This window comes from Strongylocentrotus purpuratus, unplaced genomic scaffold (genome assembly GCF_000002235.5).
Source record: "Strongylocentrotus purpuratus isolate Spur 01 unplaced genomic scaffold, Spur_5.0 spur5_scaffold_17, whole genome shotgun sequence".
Classification (NCBI taxonomy): domain Eukaryota; kingdom Metazoa; phylum Echinodermata; class Echinoidea; order Camarodonta; family Strongylocentrotidae; genus Strongylocentrotus; species Strongylocentrotus purpuratus.
The window spans coordinates 3314678-3338008 of NW_022145602.1; the positions used below are offsets into that span (position 1 = coordinate 3314678).

At 36.5% G+C, this 23331-nt stretch overlaps 1 protein-coding gene across 1 annotated transcript; it reads right to left on the reverse strand.

The window, feature by feature from the left end:
* Positions 1-6324: 6324 nt before the first annotated feature.
* LOC115925000 lies at positions 6325-22744 on the reverse strand. The gene is made up of 14 exons (XM_030988108.1): positions 22616-22744; positions 22000-22206; positions 20190-20310; positions 19444-19527; positions 18221-18378; positions 17509-17691; positions 15781-15898; positions 14962-15189; positions 13533-13677; positions 12082-12264; positions 11076-11236; positions 9756-9974; positions 8163-8374; positions 6325-7552 (listed from the first exon to the last, which is right to left on the reverse strand). Exons 1-14 carry the CDS (start codon positions 22742-22744, stop codon positions 7502-7504), a joined length of 2199 nt encoding a protein of 732 aa, XP_030843968.1. The 3' UTR covers positions 6325-7501.
* Positions 22745-23331: the final 587 nt, after the last annotated feature.

Here is a 23331-nt window from a genome sequence, read left to right on the forward strand (position 1 = left end):
CATACCAGGGGCGGATTTCTTTTCATGATAGGGGGGGGGGGGGGCGAAATGCGAGGGACGAGGGAACAGTGGCGTATGAGCAAAAACGTTTGGGGGGAGGCAGAAAAAAACTCCGCATCACCACCACTCTTACATGTTACGCAGGCCCTGGGAACGTTTTTCAAAGTGGGGGGGGGGGGGGGTTTAAAGTATTTACGATCAGGTAGAGCAAAGCAAAGCAAAGTACTTACTCCAAAATCTGGCCTATTTGATCTCCACCACACCAACGCTATACCTCTTCCTACCAGCCGATGATGGCGTGATCATTAACCGGTGAGCATAATTATGAGTTCGTTGATTAAGCCATCTTCGACGGCTTGAATCAAGTGTGTAGGGAAATTATAAAGGACCGCGCAGATTCTGGACTAAGCAAAGTGGAGCGGAGTGGAACAGGTGTCAAGGGGCGGAGCCTCATGAAGCTCAGGAGTTTTAGGCATTTATTAAGGTCAGATGAGCATCAAGGGGCCGCCTTGGGGCCCTTGGTGGGGTCCAGGGGGCAGAGACTCCGGAAGCTCAGGGGAAAATCATGCTATTTCAGCAACATTTGTAAATCACTGGTATCGAATTTGAAAAAAACCACGTTTGAATTTCATTTGGGGGGAGCCCCATCAGTACGCAAGTGCGAGGGAGCATAAAGAATGAAAGGGGTGAAGGTGACGGAAGTGACTACCTACCCCTCACAGGTTTTTGAAGTTTTGTTGTATTAAAAAATTATATTCCTTAGCAAAACTATAGTATAAAAAAAAGCAATATACTTTTGTCACAACTCAACTTTCTCGGTATTTACTTGTACATTTTGAAGGATATAACGCGAGGGAGCGTAGCTAACGAGTGAGAAGATGCTTGCATTTTTTATTTGTCTGCACTCTTGGGCCCTCCAGAGCCTGAAAGTGTGTTGCAGGAGGTGGGGGGGGGGGACAATCGATTTGAGTCGATTTGGAAGTGTGATAGGAACGTTACTTATACACAGACAACCCACGGAAAAATGTTTGTTTAATAATACTTCTCTCTCTCCCCCCCCCCCCCCCCCTCTCTCTATGCAACTAACTTGTCGAACTATTTACCTCAGCCCCCTCGATCTCTCCATGTGAAAAAGTTCGTTTGATGTGGAACGACTGTAATAACATATTTGACTTTATATCCATACCTAATCTAAGTTGGGAGGATATATTTTTGGAATAACATTAATTGATCAAGGAAAGGTGTAATTGGCTATCACTCTTTAATTCTTGTGAAGTAGGCCTATTTGAAATTAAACGCAGTTTCAAAGAAGATGAATTGTAGGAAAATAATTTGTCCCCCTTGTGGGAAATCTTGCCGCCTCCCCCACAACTTAGAGTCACACATTTATGAAAATTTACTTTGGAGACAAGCCAATATATTTTACAAGGAAACTTTTTCAGCCCCCCCCCCCCCGTAAATAAATATAAATATCCAAGTCGTCATCATATAAGCGTGGGGGTTGGAAGGGGTTGGGGATATTTCGTAATTCAAAATCAAATTCAAATTTCTTTGATCTAAATTCCCTTTTTGTGTGGAATAACATTAAATAACTAATTTCAGAATTATAGTGTAACATAAATAGATATAAATTGAGTGTTAGAGTAGAGATGACAATAACCAGGAATGACAAAAATTAGCCTACTGCTGCATGTCTCTTCTAGAATATAATACAGGGATAAGAATAAATTATTTTATTTGTAATACTTTTACAATTTTATGTTCGTTCTTTCTTTTTTCTATTCAAATAAGAAGGAAAAGGAAAGAAAAATATATATACAACGTCGACATGACAATAACACAATGGTTTATGATGACCAACCTCTCATACGAGATGACCTTGAAAACCAGACCCTATTCCAAACTCGTGGGAGACAGTGAGCATGGGATGACAATATATAATGCTTATTTTACAATGATATAAATTCCATCAAGATTTATAATATGGTGTTTTTTTTAACTTAAAAAAATATATATATTCCTGTTCATAATGTGTACGATGAATTGACAGGTGTTATGTAAATCATGATTCGTTTGTTCTATAATTCTCTATCTTGTTTCATGACAACTCACGTCAGCCTTACTCTTCGTTTGTTTTGTTCTCTTTATTGTATTCTTTTTTATTTTGGTATGGCTATTTAAAGTAATTTTTTATATTTCGTGTGTGAAACCTTTACACATGTATACATGGACTTAAATAACTATTACATGTATTTTCTGTGTTTGTTTTGAATTTATCATGTCTCGAATGAATTAATGTTTAACTTTTTCTGACCCTGCAGGCATATATTTTTCCAGTGTTTGTTCTGTATTTATATAGAATAATAGAATCTAATAATAATAATAATCATCTGTTTTTAAAGTCCACTCCAAATTTTATTAAGTTAAACCGAAAATGGAAATTCTTTTTTGCCCAATTGATCGTGAGCCCGGCAGCCACTGAGCAGCTCCAGATCGACGTTGCTCTATCCCTTATTGTTGAACGCCAAACAAGGTAGCAGCAACTCCCGTCTTATATCATGACCCCTTGTTGCTACGAGGGCTAGATATCCCACCCCAAAATAAAAATAAAAACAGATTTCTCACGGCCCCTTCTTCTTGTTTATGAATAGCGATTCTTATGAATAATGACCCTCAATGTAAATTATGAACAGCGACCCTCATCCCATAATATGAATAGCTGTCCTTATGAATAACAGTCCTTATTTATTGTGGATAGTGACCCTCTTCTCCTATTATGAATAGCGGTCCTTCAGGTATCGGAAGTTTCAGGTTATGAATACCGCGGTCTTTATTAATAGCGCCCATACCCCACAAATGTTGCCTTTCTTTCCTCTCACTCACTCACTCACTCTGCATCTCTCTCTCTCTCTCTCTGTCTCTTTCGGCTCTCTCTCTCTCTCTCTATATATATATATATATAACTTTAATGGAGGAGCTCGCGCCTTTGAATGTTTTTGAAAGAGATATATGGTGCCATACAAATGCTGTGAATCATCATCATCATTATATCGCCATCTCTCTCTCTCTCTCTCTCTCTGTATATCTTTATATATACAGTTAAATACATGCCTCGATCTCTATTTCTCTCTCCCTGCAAGGTTTTCATTGTTTCGCTCAGGTGACCATGGCTACATGCGCATTTTCTTTGTGTACTATTTCTTTGTTTTAATTTTAATGGACAAGCTATAAATCGTGTTTCTTTCACTAAATTTCTCGGTGTTTACATCGATGATAGATTGACATGGCATGAGCACATTGGTGTCATATGTAATAGAGTTGCTAAGGGAGTTGGTATTATTTATCGATTAAGACACTTCCCACGATATATTTTGATTATGTTATATTATGCTTTGATAATTCCACACATTAATTATTGTAATATTACATGGTCAAATGGTTCTGATTATTTTATGACGAAATTATTTAAATTACAAAAGAAGGCTGTTCGATTACTTTACGATGCCCCGTTCAATGCCCACACTTTGCCACTTTTTCAACAATTAAAGCTTCTAAATGTTTATGATATAAATCATTTTAATATTGCTATATTTATGTTTATGTGTTCTAAGGGATTATTACCAAGGTCCATGTCATGTAAATTTACTTTCAATTATGAAATACATTCTTATGAAACCCGTAATGCTGGTAATTTTCATTTTCCTAAAATCCGTACAAATGTCTCAAAAAATACAGTTTATTTCAAAGGGCCAGTTTTGTGGAAAAATATCCCAATTAATATAAAAAACTCTACTTCACTGAATATTTTTAAACGAATGTATAAATCCCATCTTTTATTATTGTATTCAATCTCAAAATAAATGACGTTACGTTTCAGTTAATGCACTTTTTAATGTATTTCCACTCCCCTTCCCTTCTTCTCTTTTTTGTTTTCTTCTTTTGTATTGGTGTTTAGATTCTCTCGGCTTTCCTTTTCCTTTTTTCTTTTCTCAACAATACAGTGTATTCTTTTTAAGGGGTTGACGTACATAAGGCTAATTGCCCTTTTTGTTAACCCCACATTCCCATAAAATTTTGTTTGCTCCTTCCCTTTGTATTTTTTTTGTAATCGATCTTTTATCTGTATACCATGTTTGTATGTTTTGATGTTTTTATGGAGAATGAAATAAATGAAATGAAATGAAATGAAATGAAATGTTTACACGTCATTGTTGTTGTTGTTGTGTTTTGAGTTATTGGCGATTAGTCAGTAACATTCTAATGTTATGGTGTCAGTGAACAAAACTTGTCTAACGTCTTTCTTTATTGCTATAGAAGTCAGTTACAATATTTCTTTGTGGGAAAGAACCATCTCAAGTCAGACAGGAAATGTTAAAAGGAATGAAAATTGGGTCCTAAGGATGCAAAGTTTGGGTTGGGTCCTACTCCTAGCTGACTCATATTATAATAGTAAACACGCTCAGCTCCCTGAGTAGTATTCCGTCGGAGAGGACGTAAAGCTGTCGGTCCTCTGGTTACTTACTAACAAGCATTGATGCTTTCTTAGCAGTCAGGTAAAATAACCAACACCACCATAGTCTGGGCAGGTACCAGTATACAAGCCAACACACGCGCATCCAATCACATCAACGTTGGCATCCTACCGGGAACCTATTTAACACCTGGGTGAAGAATGGCAAATTTAGTGCCGAGGTGGGACTCGAACCGCGAACATTGTGATCCACAACCCGGTGATATCTAAGAGACCACGACACCTCTATCATGTGAAACATTTGTCCGTTTAACAGCGACGTCTGATTTATATATAGACAATTTGTAAAGAACAGATCAAGCAACATTCATGACAATCATATTAAAGAAGAGTTTAATTTTAAAGAACCATCACCCACTTATTATAAAAGTTAAATTTACTGTAGGCAAGAAAAATATCAAAGATCTGTATACACTTATACCAAGTAAAATAGAATATTAAAAAATATTTATGAAATTAAAATGCTTATATTAGTAAAAGGTTTGATACCATTGTGAATAATGAGCGATATCGTTTTAGTATACGAACATACATGTACAGCAGTCGTTTATCACCCGATCGACTATAAGTTATTTTAATATGCCATTAAATCATATTAACGAATTAGGGGATTTCAAGTATAAATATCTTTCTGGATTTCAAATAATCTGGGATTCACAAAGAAGGAATACACTGTCCATTAAATCAATTACGACCGTGGATTTTGACTTAGCCATGGACCACTTTCTCGATTGTCGTCAGTTCCTTCGGGCACTACTCAAATGGACATACCTATGGACTATATAGTAAATACACTTTTTGTTGTTCATTAATAACCTTCTTAGCTTATGTCCGATTTCGTTTGAACTTTCACCAATATGTTTACCTGATTGTTCCGCTTTCTATTACATTAATTTGCTATTATTAAAGGAATGATTTCCCTTTAACGTAATTAAATTATGTGGAGCATCACTATAAAATATTTCCCAATTATACTACATGTAAACGTCGAGCCACTCCCGCCACCCATTCTCTCCCAGCGCCATAGTTCTCCTTAGAACTATAAGCTAAGAAAGATAACCAACAGTCTTTTTCAAGACTACATCAACAGTCCTTTTCAGGACTACACACCCTCAAGAAAGATTACCGAGAGTCCTTTTCAGGACTCCTCAATCCTCCCTCTCTCACACACGGTGCACCCGCAAGCCTATATTACACATAATTTATATTGGTAACGATATCTGTCTATGAGATGCACATGGTGATAAAACTATAATCAAAATATTATACCGTTAACAAACAGATGCAGGATTGAGAAAATGCTGCATCAACTTCTTATTCTATGCCACACTATTTCTTACTTGTCAAAACAATAAGCGATACGATGAATTTTCAATTTCCTCAGCTTTATACATTGAAATATATATACTTTTTTCTTCACGAAAAGAAATTAAAAAATTTCGAAAGCCAAATTTTTATGTGTTATGCATGAAGTTCTAAAAATATAACCACTATAACCTTTTAATTGAGCACTTATCTATTTTAGGATGAAAGAAAAAAATACATATTCTGGATGTATATATAATTATAGTAAAATATACCTACTAATGCATTTAAGATTTCTCTAAGAGTTTTTCAGATATATTTTAACCCGATCATGGGATTCAGGCTTGCCCGCATACAATGTATGCACATTCTCCACTCATTGAGGAGTCTTTTAACGGACTCTCACAATGCTAAACAAACGTCAATGACTTTCCTATCCTACGGATTTAAAACGTGGGTGAAGAGGAGCATTTAGGTAAAAAAAAAATGCCTTGTAAAAGGACCCAAGTGCCGTGTCGGGTATCAAACCAAATACCTTCGTATCTCCTATCAATTGTTGAGACCACTCGACTACACCACCTCTACGATGCGAATTTCATTTAAATTTAACATTTTTAATGAGAGTTGGTGATCCAGATCATATACAGAAAAGATTAATGATACATTATTTAAATCGTAAGAAAAGGAAGGAAGATTGAAAATACAAACATCACTCCATTTGGTGAGAAAGACGCAGCTTGTTCAATCTGAGGCCTATATATTCCTTTAAAAATATGAATATATATATATATTTTCGTTTTATTTCAATTCTTCTTTTGTAGCCCAGCATGTCCTAAAATGTTAATGGTATTGACCCACATCCTCTCTTCACACTTCCTTCATGCAATATATTGGCAAGATTTCAGCATCTTAATAGAAAACTGCGAGGTAATTAAAGATTTGGGAAGACTTTTCTCGGAGAGGAAAAAGAGATGTGAACAATAGTAACCATGGTAACTGTGGACTTTGGTTGTACAGACCGACATAACAGTACACTTTTGCATCGTATTGTTTTTAATGAGTGGTAGTAAAGTACATGGTGGAGAACTTTTACGTGAGATACTGGATTAAACACTTCTATTTCCTGGAAGAATCTCAAGTAATTGATCAAACTTTATAAGTATAAGATTATAATTGCACTGTTTTATTTTTCTATTCATGATTCAATTTTTTAAATTAAGGCATTATGGAAACAACTATTATGTACAGACCCCTTACCCCAGGCAATATGTATAAATGCACTGAATATAAAATCCATTTACAAATCATCCGCGTAATAATAAGAAGTAATCATGTATTATTTACAATTTCCTACATAATTGTGTCTAAATTAAAGCTAAATGGCATTTTCATACGATAAAGATACGAAATAAATAAAACCCACACTTCATGCAGATTTATTTTACAATAAAACAAGCATCTGGTCTCCAATGGTATCAAAAGGATAAATTGTCATATTGATTTAATACCAGATATGATTTCAGTTGTAACAGTTGTGACGTAGACCCGCGCAGAAGTTGAATCCCTGTAAATATTCAAATCAATTTTGATCAAACCGGGGAGATGAGACTATCTGGTATTGATTTACATGTAGATTTAATATCGGGATCTGATGAAGTGCGCCCTCTAGCAGTTCACCTTTTGGGCCATGTTCTGCATGTTGAAGTCATAAGCATACTGTAATGAAAGAGACATATACAGACATATCAAATGTAACAAAATAAAACATACAGCAAACTGTATTCGTTAGCCTTAGGGATGTAAATAGACTACTTTGAAGATATAATTTTGGCATGAATAAATACAGGTCATTTCTACGACCAATATCAGATTCTTTATTCCAGCCCTCTTTGTCAAATGGCTGCTTACATGTCCATGATATATATATATATATATATATATCTGTAAAGCAATTTGAGAGGGCCTTCGGTCCTGAAAAGGCGCTATATAAGAACTAGCTATAATTATTATTAATAGTACTGCGCTAAAGATATCAAATACACTTGTTTACTGGACCACTTGTGAGCCTGGATATTTTTGTTATAAAGAAATTACATTTATATCAATTACTTCATGTAAATGTTTAATAGTTAAACAGGTTACCCTGCCTAAAAAATTGAATCACAGAATAGATGAATAAAGAAACAAATAAATTAATGAATGGGTCCTAAAAGTCAATAACTTGCATAATTCAAAGCCGACCCCAAAAATCGTCACTGCTTTCAGGGCTACCTATACATTTTGTGATCATACATTAGGAAAAGTTACATCCGGGTATTTCACTTACCTCTGTAGATGCCTCTTTGGAACCGTCCATCTCTTTCCCATCTGACGTCATAGCCGTTGCCACTGCCGTGCTTCTGTCGTTGGTGGCGACATTCCCATCTCCCTTATCTTTCTGTTTCTTCTTCAGTATGAAGATGACGATGACGATGATGAGGGTTAGAATGAGCAGGGTTCCGATGATACTCACGATGATGACCACGGTTTTGTTTGCCCCTGGAATCAGGAAAAAATAATAATAGTCCACTTCTTTCCAAACTTTGATTAATAATAATGATAGTAATAGTAATAATATTGGATAATTCTAAAGCGCACATCCACTAAGAAAGGAGTTTGAGGCGTTCCAATATCACAACGTCTCTGCTTCGCTACAAAGGCTCACGTCATTCGACGGATTCCTTCATTCCGGTACCCACTTAAACTAACCTGGGCGGAGATCGAGCGGCAAATGTAGATAAATGTTTTGCATAAACACACGGTCATGATCTTGTCAGATGAGAAACGGATAAAATAATTACTACAAACAGAGTACCAATATATTGGGTGATCTGTTGATTGGCTTCCAAATCAATGGTTCAAAATCCAGAAAAACGAACCCGTCAAACGTAAAAAGTCAAGTCAAAATAGTGATAGGTCATTTATTCACATTGTCATTAACGTGATACAAAATAGATATCAATACGAACGCTTTCAACTCTAAATTCCCTTTCCCTTTCTTTCTCTTTCGTTATATTTTAAAGTTTACTGTTCATTAATGACACGAGCCTGTCCTTTTTCAGGATTGAGCCTTCCTTCTTGTGTTCGAACGCTTCATACGCTCTACAATTGTCTATGTCATATTATGCAGGTGACGATGATAATGATGATAATGATGATTCAAACGATTCAAATGATTTTATTTCTCATGAAAACATAATACAATGAATAATTATATTACAAAAATATGCGATGAAGCGACAAATATAGTAGAAAAAAGCACGAGAAAAGAGGAACTAACTAGAAGCAGAGCTCGTATAGTGCTTGCTCTAAAAACGTCTCGCAAATGAGTCTTTATCAGTTTTCAAATTAAGATTTTATTTTCAATTGTCTTTGTTAGCGTTATTTTTCTGGAAATGTTGCCGAAGGTACACATTTATGATTTAAGTATTTGGTGGATATGAAAAACAAAAGTAAATGCTAATTTGTATTGAATTGAATTAAACAAAATTAAAGATAAAGGTGAGTTCTGGTAATGCGATTGCATTGTGAAAGAAAAGGTATGGAATGGATCAGAAACAGTTGATCACGTAGCATGGACGTATTGGTGTGCACTGCAAGGTTCTGGAGTCATCAAAATCATCATAAATTTGGCGCAGTCTTGGTAAAGTAACAAGCACTGTACACAGGAAGATATATATGGGACTACACAAATGGTGTCGGGGCTACCTACCTTGATTTTCTTATCTTTCTAGGCTCATTACTCAGCCAGTATACATTTTCTTCCAAAATAGTTAGGCACATGACATTTATTTGTAATCTTGAACATAAGTTTCGTTTGATTCTGTGAGAATTCTTTTTTTTTTTAAACCAGAACTCAAGTTTATCTTTAACTACTTACCTCCCCTCTCCGTAGCTAGGATGACACACGTACCAGTGCGTTGAACCTTACACTCTACCATCTGGTTATCTATCTCCTTTGTCTCTATTCCATCGCTAGTCCATTCCTTATCCTCTTCATCCCAGATATGGCATTTGAATTTATGATTCCTCTTCATTGCGCTCACTGTCATGTTTATACGGATTGGGTCGCTCAGAGATGACACCATCAGTTCTTCACCTGAAAGAAGATGCAACAAGGAATTGTAATTATAAATGTTTTTTTATTGAAAATCATCTCGAAGCCCGAAGGCTGAATTGTGTGACTTTTTACAAATTGATAAAAACATTACAATGCAATAAATACACGTGAACTCAAACATTACATGATATAAATTCAAAATTCGTTCAAGTTCATAGTAAAAATATAAAATATAAAGATGTATACAAATATGTACATGCAATAATATTTCCTCTCCGATTTTCATTGGTTTTTAACGGGTCGTGTTTGTTTGTAACCAGACCGGCTTTTAAAATAGTTGCAATAGATTATAAAAGTGAATAGTTACGTGATTTTAACAGATTAAAAAGATCATTAAAATACAGTGATACATTGGAAATTTACTTCAATTTCACAAAAAATAAGTTAAGATTTACAAAAGCAAAATATAGATATACTTTTAATATTCATGGGTTTTATACGGATCATGTGCTGATCGGCTGGAAACAGGGCCAGCTATTTAAAATCGTTACAATAAAGACGAATAAGTAGTATTCTGGTAGAGGATATGAAGTAAAGTGCTCATGACTGGAACCTTAAGTATGACTTCTGCTGTTAAATTATATTAATGAAATCTCACGAAATTATATTTTGTAATTCATCAACTCGGTAACATTGACTTTTTTATAGCTTTTTTGTGTATGTATCTTCTTCTGATCATTGATATTGCCACCCATATATGGGTATCCTGTCATTTTTTAAAAAATATATGTGTGATATAACCATTCGGGAAAGAATTTCCGACAATTTAGACAATTTGTTATAAACTTATAATTTCTTCATTTTTTTCATTTTCATTTGTACTAAAATTAATGTTTATATTAAAACAACGGACTTGCTTGGTAGAAAATGACTACCTTAAAATGCATGCATAACCTTACCAAAGATTTATTTCCAATATATTGGCCTACCACTCAAAAAGAAAACAAAATCAATGACATTGAAACAATCAGAATAGAGAATTGAACAAGAAACCACTAAAGTGGAAATGTTATTCTCAACCACTTTTTCGGGATATATCTTTATAATTGTTGTTGGTAATTCTCAAAATGCCTAACTTACAGCTGGAAGGGTCGTAGAGGGCGATATTCAATATGGCGGATGCCCGGTTATCACGATCTTCGTCTTCGGTTGAGTATGGATCAGTATTGTCAGAGTACTGGTCGAATTGAATATTTATCCCAATGCACCGTCCTCTACCACATTTCCAGTAGCCGCCATACCTATGGAAAACAAAAACCACAATGTATCATTATCTAAAGCCCGTCTGCATTAGTTTGGCCGGGGGGGGGGGGGTAGACGTCCCTGCAAGGTCACTGACAAGTGGTTTATCTCATCAAATCAGGTCTCAATTAACATAAGAAAAAGGGAACCATGGGGGACCAACATGCAACGATTAGACATTGTTTGCTATATAGAGGGCGCAAGAAGCTAGCTATAAGTAGTACACAATATGAATATGACGGACAAACTAAGAGGACAAAATATACAGTTCCTCAGGTACACAAAGGAACATCCCTTCACTGCTATTATGTACAAGTGAGTAAAACAGGTGAATATGCATGTGACACCTGTTCTACATAATAGCAGTGAAGGGATGTTCCTTTGTCTACCTGAGGAACTCTATATTTTGTCCGCTTTCTTTGTCCGTCATATTCATAGTGACAGTGGGGCTTTTAGTGACCAGGGGTGTTTCTTTACACTGCAATACCAAAAATGCCACATCTATTTATTAGTCGAGCTGCCATCGTAAGTTAATTAAGAATGAATGGTCGCCCTACCAGCTAACTAGATACTTTAAGGTTTTAAAGTCAGAACCAACAATACATGTTGAAGCCATCAGCAACAAACATCATGACAGAAACAAGATTGCAAATACTTTCGAGAAATCAAATCAAGGGAAATTTCAATCCCCTATATTCAGATTACGTAATAATGTCAATGTAATATTCACACGATGGTGATGGACTAGTCTATTGAAATTGCCTTAAGTTGATTTTCGAAAGTTTTTGCGATCGTTATTGGAGTGCAAGATGTATAAATGGCACTTGTAAAAGTAATTTCTTACATTTCAGCAATGTCACTTCCAAGGTCAACCTGGAAAGCGCCCTCTCCAGACAGTGTATTGAATGATCCTTGTGGGATATCATAGAAGAGAGTTGACGTCAATGCATCCGATGACGTCTCCACAGGAGAGTCCCCAAGGATAAGGCCAGCAGAGTTAGCCTTGGTCAAACTCATTGTCAACTCTCTGGAAAGAATCAAGGCAACATTAATGTTAAACAACAATACATTTCATACTTCATCTTGGAATTTTGATTGTAGTGTTGGGCAGAGTTCCTCTCTAGTCACTACACGTCACCCGTTTAATACCTTACACAGCCTCTAGTCTGGTAGTTTAGCGCATCAAGACTTTCAGGAATCACATGGCTCACGTTTGTGATCGCACACCAGTGCACCGTCTTGTAATAACCATTTGTTATTGATTGAAATTGACTGGGACATAATAACTCTGTATAAAAGAGATGTTAGTTTGTAAATGTGGGATTGATTTGAGAACCTGCGATACATTCCAACCAATAAGAGCTCTATATAAGGCAGGGGCCAGCTGTTTATGGCCAATCTTTCATACTTTCATAAGCATGGAAAATATTAAAATAAAACTAACGTTAAGATCTTCAAATTTGCCGCACAATTTAAATTATATAAATGCAGTAGACATTTGATCACAGAAGATATCAAACAAATGCTTGCATATAAAATGTCAATATGTTTTTATGAATATTATTAAAATAAAGAAAAATGTGTTTGTTTGCATTTCTTTGTGCGTCCATTCACTTGTTTGTCGGTTGGTGTGTTTTTTTCTGTTGTTCTTTTTTAATAATAATAATAATAATAATAATCCGTTTTTTTTATATAGCGCTCAATACACCGATCCAACGATGTGCCTAAGCGCTTTACAGATATAATATTACCCCGGTCATCGGATTCAGGCTTACCCGCACACAATGTGTGCACATTTTCCACTCCCTGGGGAGCATTCCAGCCAGTTGCCATTTTACAGGCGCACACTATTGCTATTGCTATTGGTTCAGCATAATGATTATGATTGCTAGTTTTTGATTGGTTGTCACTTGTTCCCAGTTTACTATTGACTGATTGTGAGTGATATCTTCAATAATATCATTATTAGTTCAAAGTAGTTGTCTGATAAAGAGGGGCTTATTATCATGATTAACTCTTATCATGCCACAGGGCTAATCCCATTGTGCCAGGTTTATATTGAGATAATCTGATTAACGCGAGGGTTCTATGAATAGCGCGTGCAAAACACACAGCATACTACAATGAGAATGAACAATAACTGCTACTACGAAAGTGGGCACGCACGCACATGGCACCATAGCAATGGTTTGGTCGGATGTACAAAACACTATAACGATAGCGTGCATGCAGCCTCATGGCAGGCTATGAGTTCATATCGAAGAGACAAATCCATGATTTTTCAGAGCTCCTCACCTGCACATCTTCATAGTGTCTTCATCATCAGTCATAGCCTGAATTTGTTCGATGATCGACAGAACGACCGAGGCGCTGTTAGCAGGAATCTCTTGATCGCACCCAAACACAGAAACAAGAGCGTGCAGCTTGTCAAGGAAATTATCTGGAAATGGTAAATGAGAGAGGTAGAAACGATGAAAACCATAAATGATTATTTCAAAAAAATTAGTGAAAGATCGATTGGGCTTAAATCCTGTCTGCACTAGTTTGGCCAGGAGGGATTAGTCCTCCCTGCATGGTCACTGACAGGTAGTTATATCATCAAATCAGCTCTCAATTAACATAAGAAAAGGGGATCATGGGGGATCAACGGTTACCGCTTAGGCATAATGGAGGGCGCAATAGACTACAATTAGTGCAGTCCCGTTTAAGTCAAGTCGGAATGAGTGAGTGTCAACTCAGATATTATGTCTTCATCATACTTCCTGTGTTTGATATAATAATACTCAGTTTTTATATAGAGCAAATTACAATTAAGTCTCTAAGCGCTGTGGAAATAGAAAAAAATCAAGAAGTGAGTACAGAAGAAATGAAATGATAAGAACATAATAGCATGATGAATATCCAAACTGAAACTACATGTACATGTATAATACATTGTATTGTATAAAGAATGGTACAAAATTACGTTTGAAAAAGGTAAGACTTTAACAGAGGCTTGAATATATCAAGAGAAGAACATTCTTTGATATTAATAGGAAGTTTGTTCCATAGTTGAGGGACTGCATATTGAAGTGCTCTATGCCCATATGATATTGTAGATACCATAAGGGGGACAAACAACTGTCTTGAACTAGAACGAAGCTGCCTAATTGGATGATACTCATTGAAAAGCTGTTGTAAGTAGAGAGGAGCCAATTTATGCTGACATTTGAATGCTATTACAAGAAGTTTAAATATTAATCTATCTTTAACTGGAAGCCAATGTAAATTACGAAGTATGAGGGAAACTGATTCTCGTGAATGTGTTCTAGTAATGAGCCTAGCAGCAGAATTTTGTATTCGCTGCAGTCTACAAATCAGTGTATCAGGCAGACCGTACATATTACATATATATTACATATATATTTCATTTCAAGATTTGTTAAAAAGCTTTGGCAAGCATTTATTTACTATTAACTGCGGGTAACGTTGTCTCTAACAACAACAAAAAACAATTGTGCGGTGATATATACCAGTAAAGCTATTTCAAAGGGATATCCGTAATATCTCTCTCTTTCTCTCCCCCCTCTCTCTCTCTCTTGCTTACACACACGCTACACACACACACGCACTCACTCACTCGATCCCCATTTCTCTCCTCTCTCTCTCTCTCTCTCCCATATCTGTATCACTTTTTTTTTAAATCTACCAAATATACTAAGATAATTCTTGTCATGCTTATCACCTATGTCCTCTGGTGATAAGTCATCGATGGCGATCCCTGGACAGGCATCTATCAGAGTACTCGCTGTCGGCCTGTCGAGTACTGATGTAGTTATAGCGCTATAGAGAAGCCTCAGTTGCTCCGTTGCACGATCGCTAGTCACGGTTGCTCGTCGTCGTCTGACTGCGGCTAGTCTTTCTTCGACTTTACTTAGTGCGATTAGACCGAGGAACGCCTTTAGGTAGTCACCTTAAACAATACGTAAAGAAAATTCTTAGGAAGCCGATGGTAACTTTTTCTGAAGGTTTCCGAAATGTCATAATTCCGATGGTTATACTTATACGAGGGGAGTTCATTACTCCAAACACGACTTTGTTTTCCCAACATTAAATCTAGGTATGATAATCCCAAATGTAAATGTATATCATGTATATTTGGAGGTTAATAAATCCAAAATATGTAAAAAGTCCAATTATGATTCAAATAGTATGAACTAAACAAAAATACCCCTGTGTTGTCTATTGTTGTTTATTGGCTTTGTGAAAGGGATGTGGAAATTAACCAACATATCATCTAACATATTAGTTACGACTGCACTTTTACGGAAGAAAATCGTTCTCGAATGCCTTAAACCTTTTTAAAGGCTTAACCAACGTAGCAACGAATAATATAATAATTAGTGGGTTGCATGGACTTCATCGATATGGATGTTATACTACGTAACAGGTGATTATGCGTGATATTCAGTCTTCAAATATTCTTAAAAGAATCATCAATATAGTTGAATGCATAGGTCAACAGGTTAATCAAATAAGGCTAACAGGTCTTGGTTGGCTTTACCTTTCAGAGCTTCTTGAGAAACGATGACAACTTCCAAAGCTTCTGAGTCTAGAGATGACCTCATTTCTATCGATGCCACAAGACTGAAGTATGAACAGCTACCATGTGCATTACACACCTGTAATCAGATACCATAGGACAATATCACTGATTTGGATATGGCTGGGGACTTTAAAGGGATCCGGTAACTTTGTCTCGGATTCTGAAACAAAATCCTGGATTTTTTTTTTGCAGATGTTTCTGCATTTATTGATAAATCAAATATAAAACATTCAAATAACAATAATAGTATATAATATAATTGATTTACATAAAGAGTGACAACTTAATACACACAAATAAAAATGCATAATTGAAAGCTTGAAAGTATATTTTCAAGCTGATCGCCTGTCTGATTATCAAGATATTTTTGATTGGAAATCGGAATTTTATTTTTCGTTTTCCTAACGGTTTTATATCACAACAGTCAATTGGGAAAAATGAGTATGGTAAAACCGGTCACTCAAATATTTTGTTGTTTTACTTTTTTGAGGCACTTCATGATTATTTTGAAGCGCGATTTGTTTTAGGGCTTCAATATTACACCATATCACAGACACTGATAACACGTAGGGCAATGCATCTCATTTTTAACATTGTTAAACGATGACTTTGGGATAGAGGTATAATTTGTGGTCTTCTGGATAACTGTATATTAAAGTATCCTGTCAGTGGAACAGCAGGGACAAGGTTTGGAGCCCTGGCGGCTGGCGCTGCAGTAATGTCCTTTGGAAAGACAATTATCTACAATGGGAACTCTCGACCCAGGGGGGGGGGGGTGTTTCACAAAGATCCTAAGTTGAACTTATCTGTAAGTTGGACTTAACATTTTTGGAAAGCCGTTAGCATCCTTGAAAATATTTTGTAAAAGTTATTTTAAAAGGCATAAAACGTTGATTCAAATCATTCATATCTTCTATTATCATGGGAGATTTCATGTTCTTGATGTGAAATTTATGAAAAGTCTAAATTACTTCAATTTTTTATTTTGAATATATTTCTAAATAAGGCTACAAATGGCTCTCCATGGTATTTAAGTCCAACTTAGAGTTAACTTCGAGTTCGAATCTTTGTGAAACACCTCCTGGTGTAGCAAGTGTGACTGGGTGGATTTATTCACCAGATGCACTGAGCGGTACAGTTGTCAAGGCTGAGGCTCGAGGAACAATATGAACAACTCCTCTTGAAGCGCATCGAGAGATTATAGAAACATGTGATAGGCGATAGAAAACATTGTTACAGAAAGTCCATTATGACATAATGCAATATGCTGTTTAAAAGTACTATGCTATTCATTAAATTTTAGATCTTAAAAATTTCAAAAAACTATAAACAACTAAAGCTATCCATCACATCGCAGAATGATTCATCATATTTATTAAACAATGTACACCATTGAAAGATACGTGAACTCTTGAAAAGCACACTCCAATGTTGCAAGGGTTCTAAAGAGAGAGATAGAGAGAGAGAGAGAGAGAAAGAGAGAGAGAGAGATGTACAGATGAGGAAGAAAGGGTGGACAACTTATGTGAGGTTATGGATGGGTTATCAGAGATTTTTCTTTTTTTAATCAGATACGTAAATTATTTATAAAAGCAAGAGAATGGGTGTAGTTAAAAAAAAAAGAACATTAATAAAGATAAATTAATCAATAAAGATAGATTAATTAAATATAAAAAATATTCTTACGTGGGCAAAGAATGATCTGTTTCCCATGCCTTCCCTCGCTGGGGGTCCGACGATATTTATTAGGGGTCGTACGCCAGCAGGGGTCATTGACCTTTTATTGCTGCCACTAAAAGAACTTAGTAGCTGATAGGTCAGTGGATAGGCGTCCTCCTCGGTCACGCAATGGTCAATTGTAAAGGTAATCTAGTAAAAACAAATGGAAAAGATGTGTTGTTATATTCATGTATTGTTTTACTTTTTGCGTATTTTTTAATTCAAAAAATTATATTTTTTGGGGAATTTGCAATAACATCCCTCTTGGATCATTTCTTCTTTTTATCTTCTTTTTTTTCTCCGAGAAATGGCCTTTCAATAGCTAGTCCATACCAGGAAGGGTAGACATTTCGTACCTCCCTACATCTCAGAAAGTAGTATTAACAGTTGTCAACTGAGATTCTTAATAAGTGAACCAGATTTGGCAAACAAGACCCGGTACCAAACTAATTATGTACGAAGCAGAATGTATGCGGCTTCTACTGCATCGTTCACCAAATGCAAACTTAACCCACAGACGACTGGAGTCTCTCATTCCCATAAGCTTCATAGAGGGACCACCCGGTTCCAGGAGGCAATGGCTTAATTTAAGATACCTTCAACCACAATCTTTTTCATCGTTCTACCAGTTTATCTTTTTAACGGAAACGTTCCGTAGAAAAATATAGGATATGATTACCTCGTCAAGTTCGGTATAAGTATTTCCACTTTCAAGATTTAGTTGACACGACGAAACGCCACTAGCCATAACTAGTTCCATCTGACTTGAACCGGTCTGACCCTGTTCATCAGTAGCCATCACAAGGACAACATATTTTTCGTTTGGTCGTAGAACACCTGTTAATAAGTGAAATCATTAAGGAAAAAGAATTTTAAAACGAAAACATCACATTTACGAGACTATACATCAATAGCATTTGCTTAATAATCGTTTTTCCTATGTCAGTTTGAAAACAATTCGCTTTGAGAGAGAGATAAGATCTGTTTTTACAAAAAACGCCATCTTCCCATTTGTTACTGCTAAATATCGATGTATTTCCTTTTGCAATTAAATTGCACAGTCTGGTACATTTTGATCATCAATTGTGCTTTCTTGAGAAGAAGAAAAAAAAAGGCTTCTTTAAACCCACAAACCCTTTCAGTATACGCTGTAATCAATGTCAGTCATTCTATATGAACCTAATAATGATGCTCATACTGATAATGTTATCGAATATTAAGGGTGCTAAAAGTATCATTATCTGGCGTTTACAAAGTCACAGATTTGGGGAAGAAAATGCACACACTGCTGCAAAAGGTGAACCACCTTCATAATACTGGGGAAATCTCTTGACAGACACGTAGCCATGGGGGGGGGGGGGTAGGGGGGCACGAGGGCACGTGCCCCCCCCCCAAAAAAAAAAAAAAAAAAAAAAATCCAAGATCGGTTGATCTTTTTAGACCCCTCCCAGGACGTTGATCAATTACATGTATGTGCCCCCCCCCCCAAAAAAAAAAAAAAAAAAAAAAAAAAAACATCAACCTCTGGCTACGGGCCTGCTTGAAGGTGGCAGGAAAGTTGTATATTTAGGACAAAGTGCGATGTCTGTAAATTTGCAATGATTATATATAAAAATATATGATTACATATATGATTACATATATAAACCTCATCTAAAAGATAATAATAATAACAGGCATGTGTATAGCGCCGTCTATCCTGGCGATGCTATTCCGAGGCGCACAAGAAAAATAGGAAGAATTAGCAAGTTTGGACGAGAAAGCTCGGATGAGTGTCATAGTGCTAAGTACAGATAGTGTTAAAAAGAGATAAGATTTCAGCTTGGATTTAAAGGTCTCTAAGGAAGTAAGGATTCTTAAATTAAATAATAAATTATTCCAAAGACACGATAAGCTAGATACCTTTTTCGATATGTACGATTGACCATGTCGACCCTTCAAGCTCTGTGTTGCTCGCACTGCCTGTGAAGTCCATATCCTCCATAGCTATCGGGTCAAGAAACATTGACGAAAATTGTATCCGGGTTATTCAATTAATTGTGATTAAGGTATTAACAGCTAGGATGTTATTTTCAAAGGTAATTTGGCAGAATATAACATAGAAATGAGACTTTATGCATGTGTGAAAGGTTGATACTCGTATTAAAGATGAAATAAAAACAAAAGAATTAACGAATCAATTCAAGAGCAATTTCGGCATTTAAAAAAGTTTAATTACATAGGGTACAGTGCCATTAAGTTGATTTTTCGAAAGCCTATGCGATTGTGTTTAAAGATGTATTTCGTCTATATGTTTCTATACAAATGATACATGTTTGCTAGTGTATTAGTGAATATTCACTGCAAGCAGGTTCATAGTCACAATAGGGTAATGAACGAGAATTGTCGAGTTCATTGTCCGCCTCATTGTGACTCTACCAAGTGTAGTGCATATCACTAATACACAAGCTAAAAACATGTATTATTTGTTCTATATGATGGGTCTACAATATGAGTATAACGTCGAGAAATTGACGGTTGTTAGCACCAAAATGGACCCCCGTGCATATGGTAAGATGCATTGCACGAATGCGTGATCCATTTCGACGCAACTCAATGGCTACATCCCTGAACCCTTTTTTATAATGGCAAACAATGGATAAACATACCGACGACTTCACCAATAATACTCCATGTGATAGCAACCGGGGTAGCGTGATGAACATGAGCCGTCAAAGCAAGAGGCTCTGTCGAAACGACTGGACCTGAATCGGGTATGGACACGAGAACCTAGGGTAAAAGAGAAATGATAAGCTACTTAAAGATAAAGTTGAGTTCTGGCCATACGATTGCATTGTGAAAAAACGTGGTGGAATCGATCCGAAAAGTTGTTCATCTAGCATATGAGTATTGGTGTGTACTGCAAGGTTCTGGAATCATCAAAATGATGAGAAATTTGGCCCGGTCTTGGAAAACTTACAAGCACTGTACACGGAAAGATGTATGTGGGACTACACGAACATGTGGCGTAAAAATCCGTCTCGATTTTTATGATGTCACATGCCATATTTAGAATATATATTAAGGCATTTGAGGGGGCCATGCTTTTCAGGAAACATCTTTTCATCTGATGTTCTTCTACACTTGCATAATACAATGATAACGCTCAAAAATTATTTTTCACCTCTCATCCCAGAACTCAACCTTCTCTTTAATGAAGTTTGATGATAATTGTTTTCTACCTGACTGCTAGGAAAACATGTAATATATGTTCGTAAGTAAACAAACAGGGGACTGATGCCTTGAAGCCTATTTGCACTCGTTTGGCCAGGAGGGATTAGATCTCCCTGCGTGGTCACTGGCAGGTGGTCATCTCATCAAATCAGTTTTCAATTGACATAAGAAAAAGGGGACCATGGGGGACCAACGAGTACCGTTTAGGCATTGAGGGCGCAAGTAGCTACAAGTAGTGCAGTCCCGCTTTAAGTCTTCTCCGAGGGAGTTGGTAATGTGGATTAATGCCTTAACAAAGAACACGAACGAATTGACTTAGTTTCGAACCCGTGACCTCTACCACTGAGCCAACGCCCCTTCTCAATGATACTGCAGGTATTAAGTCAATGATGATTAATGTTAACGAGGGAAACACAAAGCATCTTTGAAGGAGTGGCAAGGAGTGTAGTTTCCCCACTCCGACTAACTTTCTACAATGTAAACAAAAATACATCAACTCACTTTTCGATAAGGCAAGGATATATTGCAATGAAAAAATAAATAATCGAATGTCTGATGTTCAGTCATGCATGCATAGATTCAAATAAAAATGGTACCTAAATGTACTGTGAGGATAACTCTATCAAGACCTATCATGAAACCCACGATTAAATATTCATACTTCATACAATACAATTTTTAAAAAGTGGGACATTTTTTCTGACTCACTCTGTATTCCTCAAATCATATTGATTAGTGACACTATCTCAAGTTTGTCATTGCGACCTCGCAAACCGGTGATGACAAGAATTGGCATACAAGCAAAATTTAAAATAAACTGGTTTCACTTTGTTTTTAAATTTCCTAATGAGAAGCCCGAATGGAGCAATATTGAACATATATATAGTTCATGTGATATTAAATAACTAAATTCCTATCCAAAATGCTGTAATTTGTAAAGGAAATTTCCCAATCTTGCTCATTCGTTGGCTGCCCGCAAGAAGTTCGTTAGACTGGCAAGAGCCATGTTATGTATTCTCAATGGCACTAAAGACCTTCTCACGGGCAGACAACGGCACGACATCTGAATGAATTCGAAATAATTGTCAGGTGATCATATAAAGCCTCGGTCACAAATGCCATTACGAACTGCTACGAACGCCGTACGAACGATTTTGAGACAATGGCAATTCGGGAAGACAATGGAAAAACAGGGAGTTCGTACGAAATTATCGTTCGTACGAACATTTGTGACCGTAGCATTACCTGCGGAGCATTGCCTGACGTAGCCCAGACGACGACACTTGTCTCCTGACTCTCCTTGTATGCCGTTGCAACCCTGAGAGTGAATTCGTAGGTCTGGTTAGGGGCCATATGAGAAGCGTTGAAAGACACAGAAGCAGATTCTAGCTGCTCCGGAGCAGGGAAGAAAGACCCATCCTCCTCCGATACACAGAGGATGTTCTCAGGAATCTGTGATACAAGAGAAGAATAACTTCTAGTAATAGTGAGAGAAAAAAATTATGAGTTGTATCGTAATTTTTATATCAGTTTTGAAAATTATCACAGCAGAAAAGTCGCCTGAAAATATTACTTGCTCGTTGAATTCCCTCATATTTTTAAATGGTAACCAATAGCAGTTCTAGAGAAGGGCTTCTGGGTATCAATTTGATTATGTATTGGTGACAAATTTGTCTGAATTCAAAGTATTTCATCTCAATACGAAATTCTTCCGAAATTTTCAGCAGATCAGTTACAGATTTCGTCAATGGTGTGACGCGATTTGGCCTCTCTGGCATAATGAGCAATAACAGGGACATTGGATCATTTTAGGTTGGAAACAAATATTAACTTTAGGGTTCAAGCTAGAATGTGGTGATACCTGTACACATCTCCATGTGAACTCTAAATGATCCGTCCCAGGTTGATCAGGGTCACGTGATGCTGACCCATCTAGCTCTACCATCCCACTTCCGATACCGATATCCCTCTCACGACCACCGACGATCATTGCAACGGGATTGGATGAATACGTGGTGATTGTGACGTCACTGTTAGGTCCAGAGCTTCCATTTACCCCTTGGATTGCGACCGTGAAAGTGATAGAGGTGTCAGCTGTATTTGAAATAGAGGAGATCATGATATCGCTTTGAGTATGACAACTTTAAAGTACAAGTCCACTCTAAAAATATCTTACTTTTAAAAGAAGCAGAAAAATCAGACACACCAATCAAAAAAGATTTGAGCAAAATCAGATAACTAATAAGAAATTTTGAGAAAGTATGTAAAACTCTGGGATAATGAAAATCACTACACAAATTGCCAATAAGGTTATCAGTTTGTGACGTCAAATAATTCCTTCTCAGACTCAAACATATTTATATAATTTAGTCATAAGGAAAAGGAAGAGACAGGATTTCCAACAAATATGTAGATGTGACTGTGCTCAGGAAGGGAGGGGGTTTTGTTGGGCTTTGGGAATGAAGGCGGAGGGGATAGGTAAGTTTGTATGTGTGTCTGAGTATGTGAGCGTGTGTGGTGTGTCTGTCTGTATGTGCGTAAGGCTTTGATCTTTAATATTCATTCAGTATAATTAAT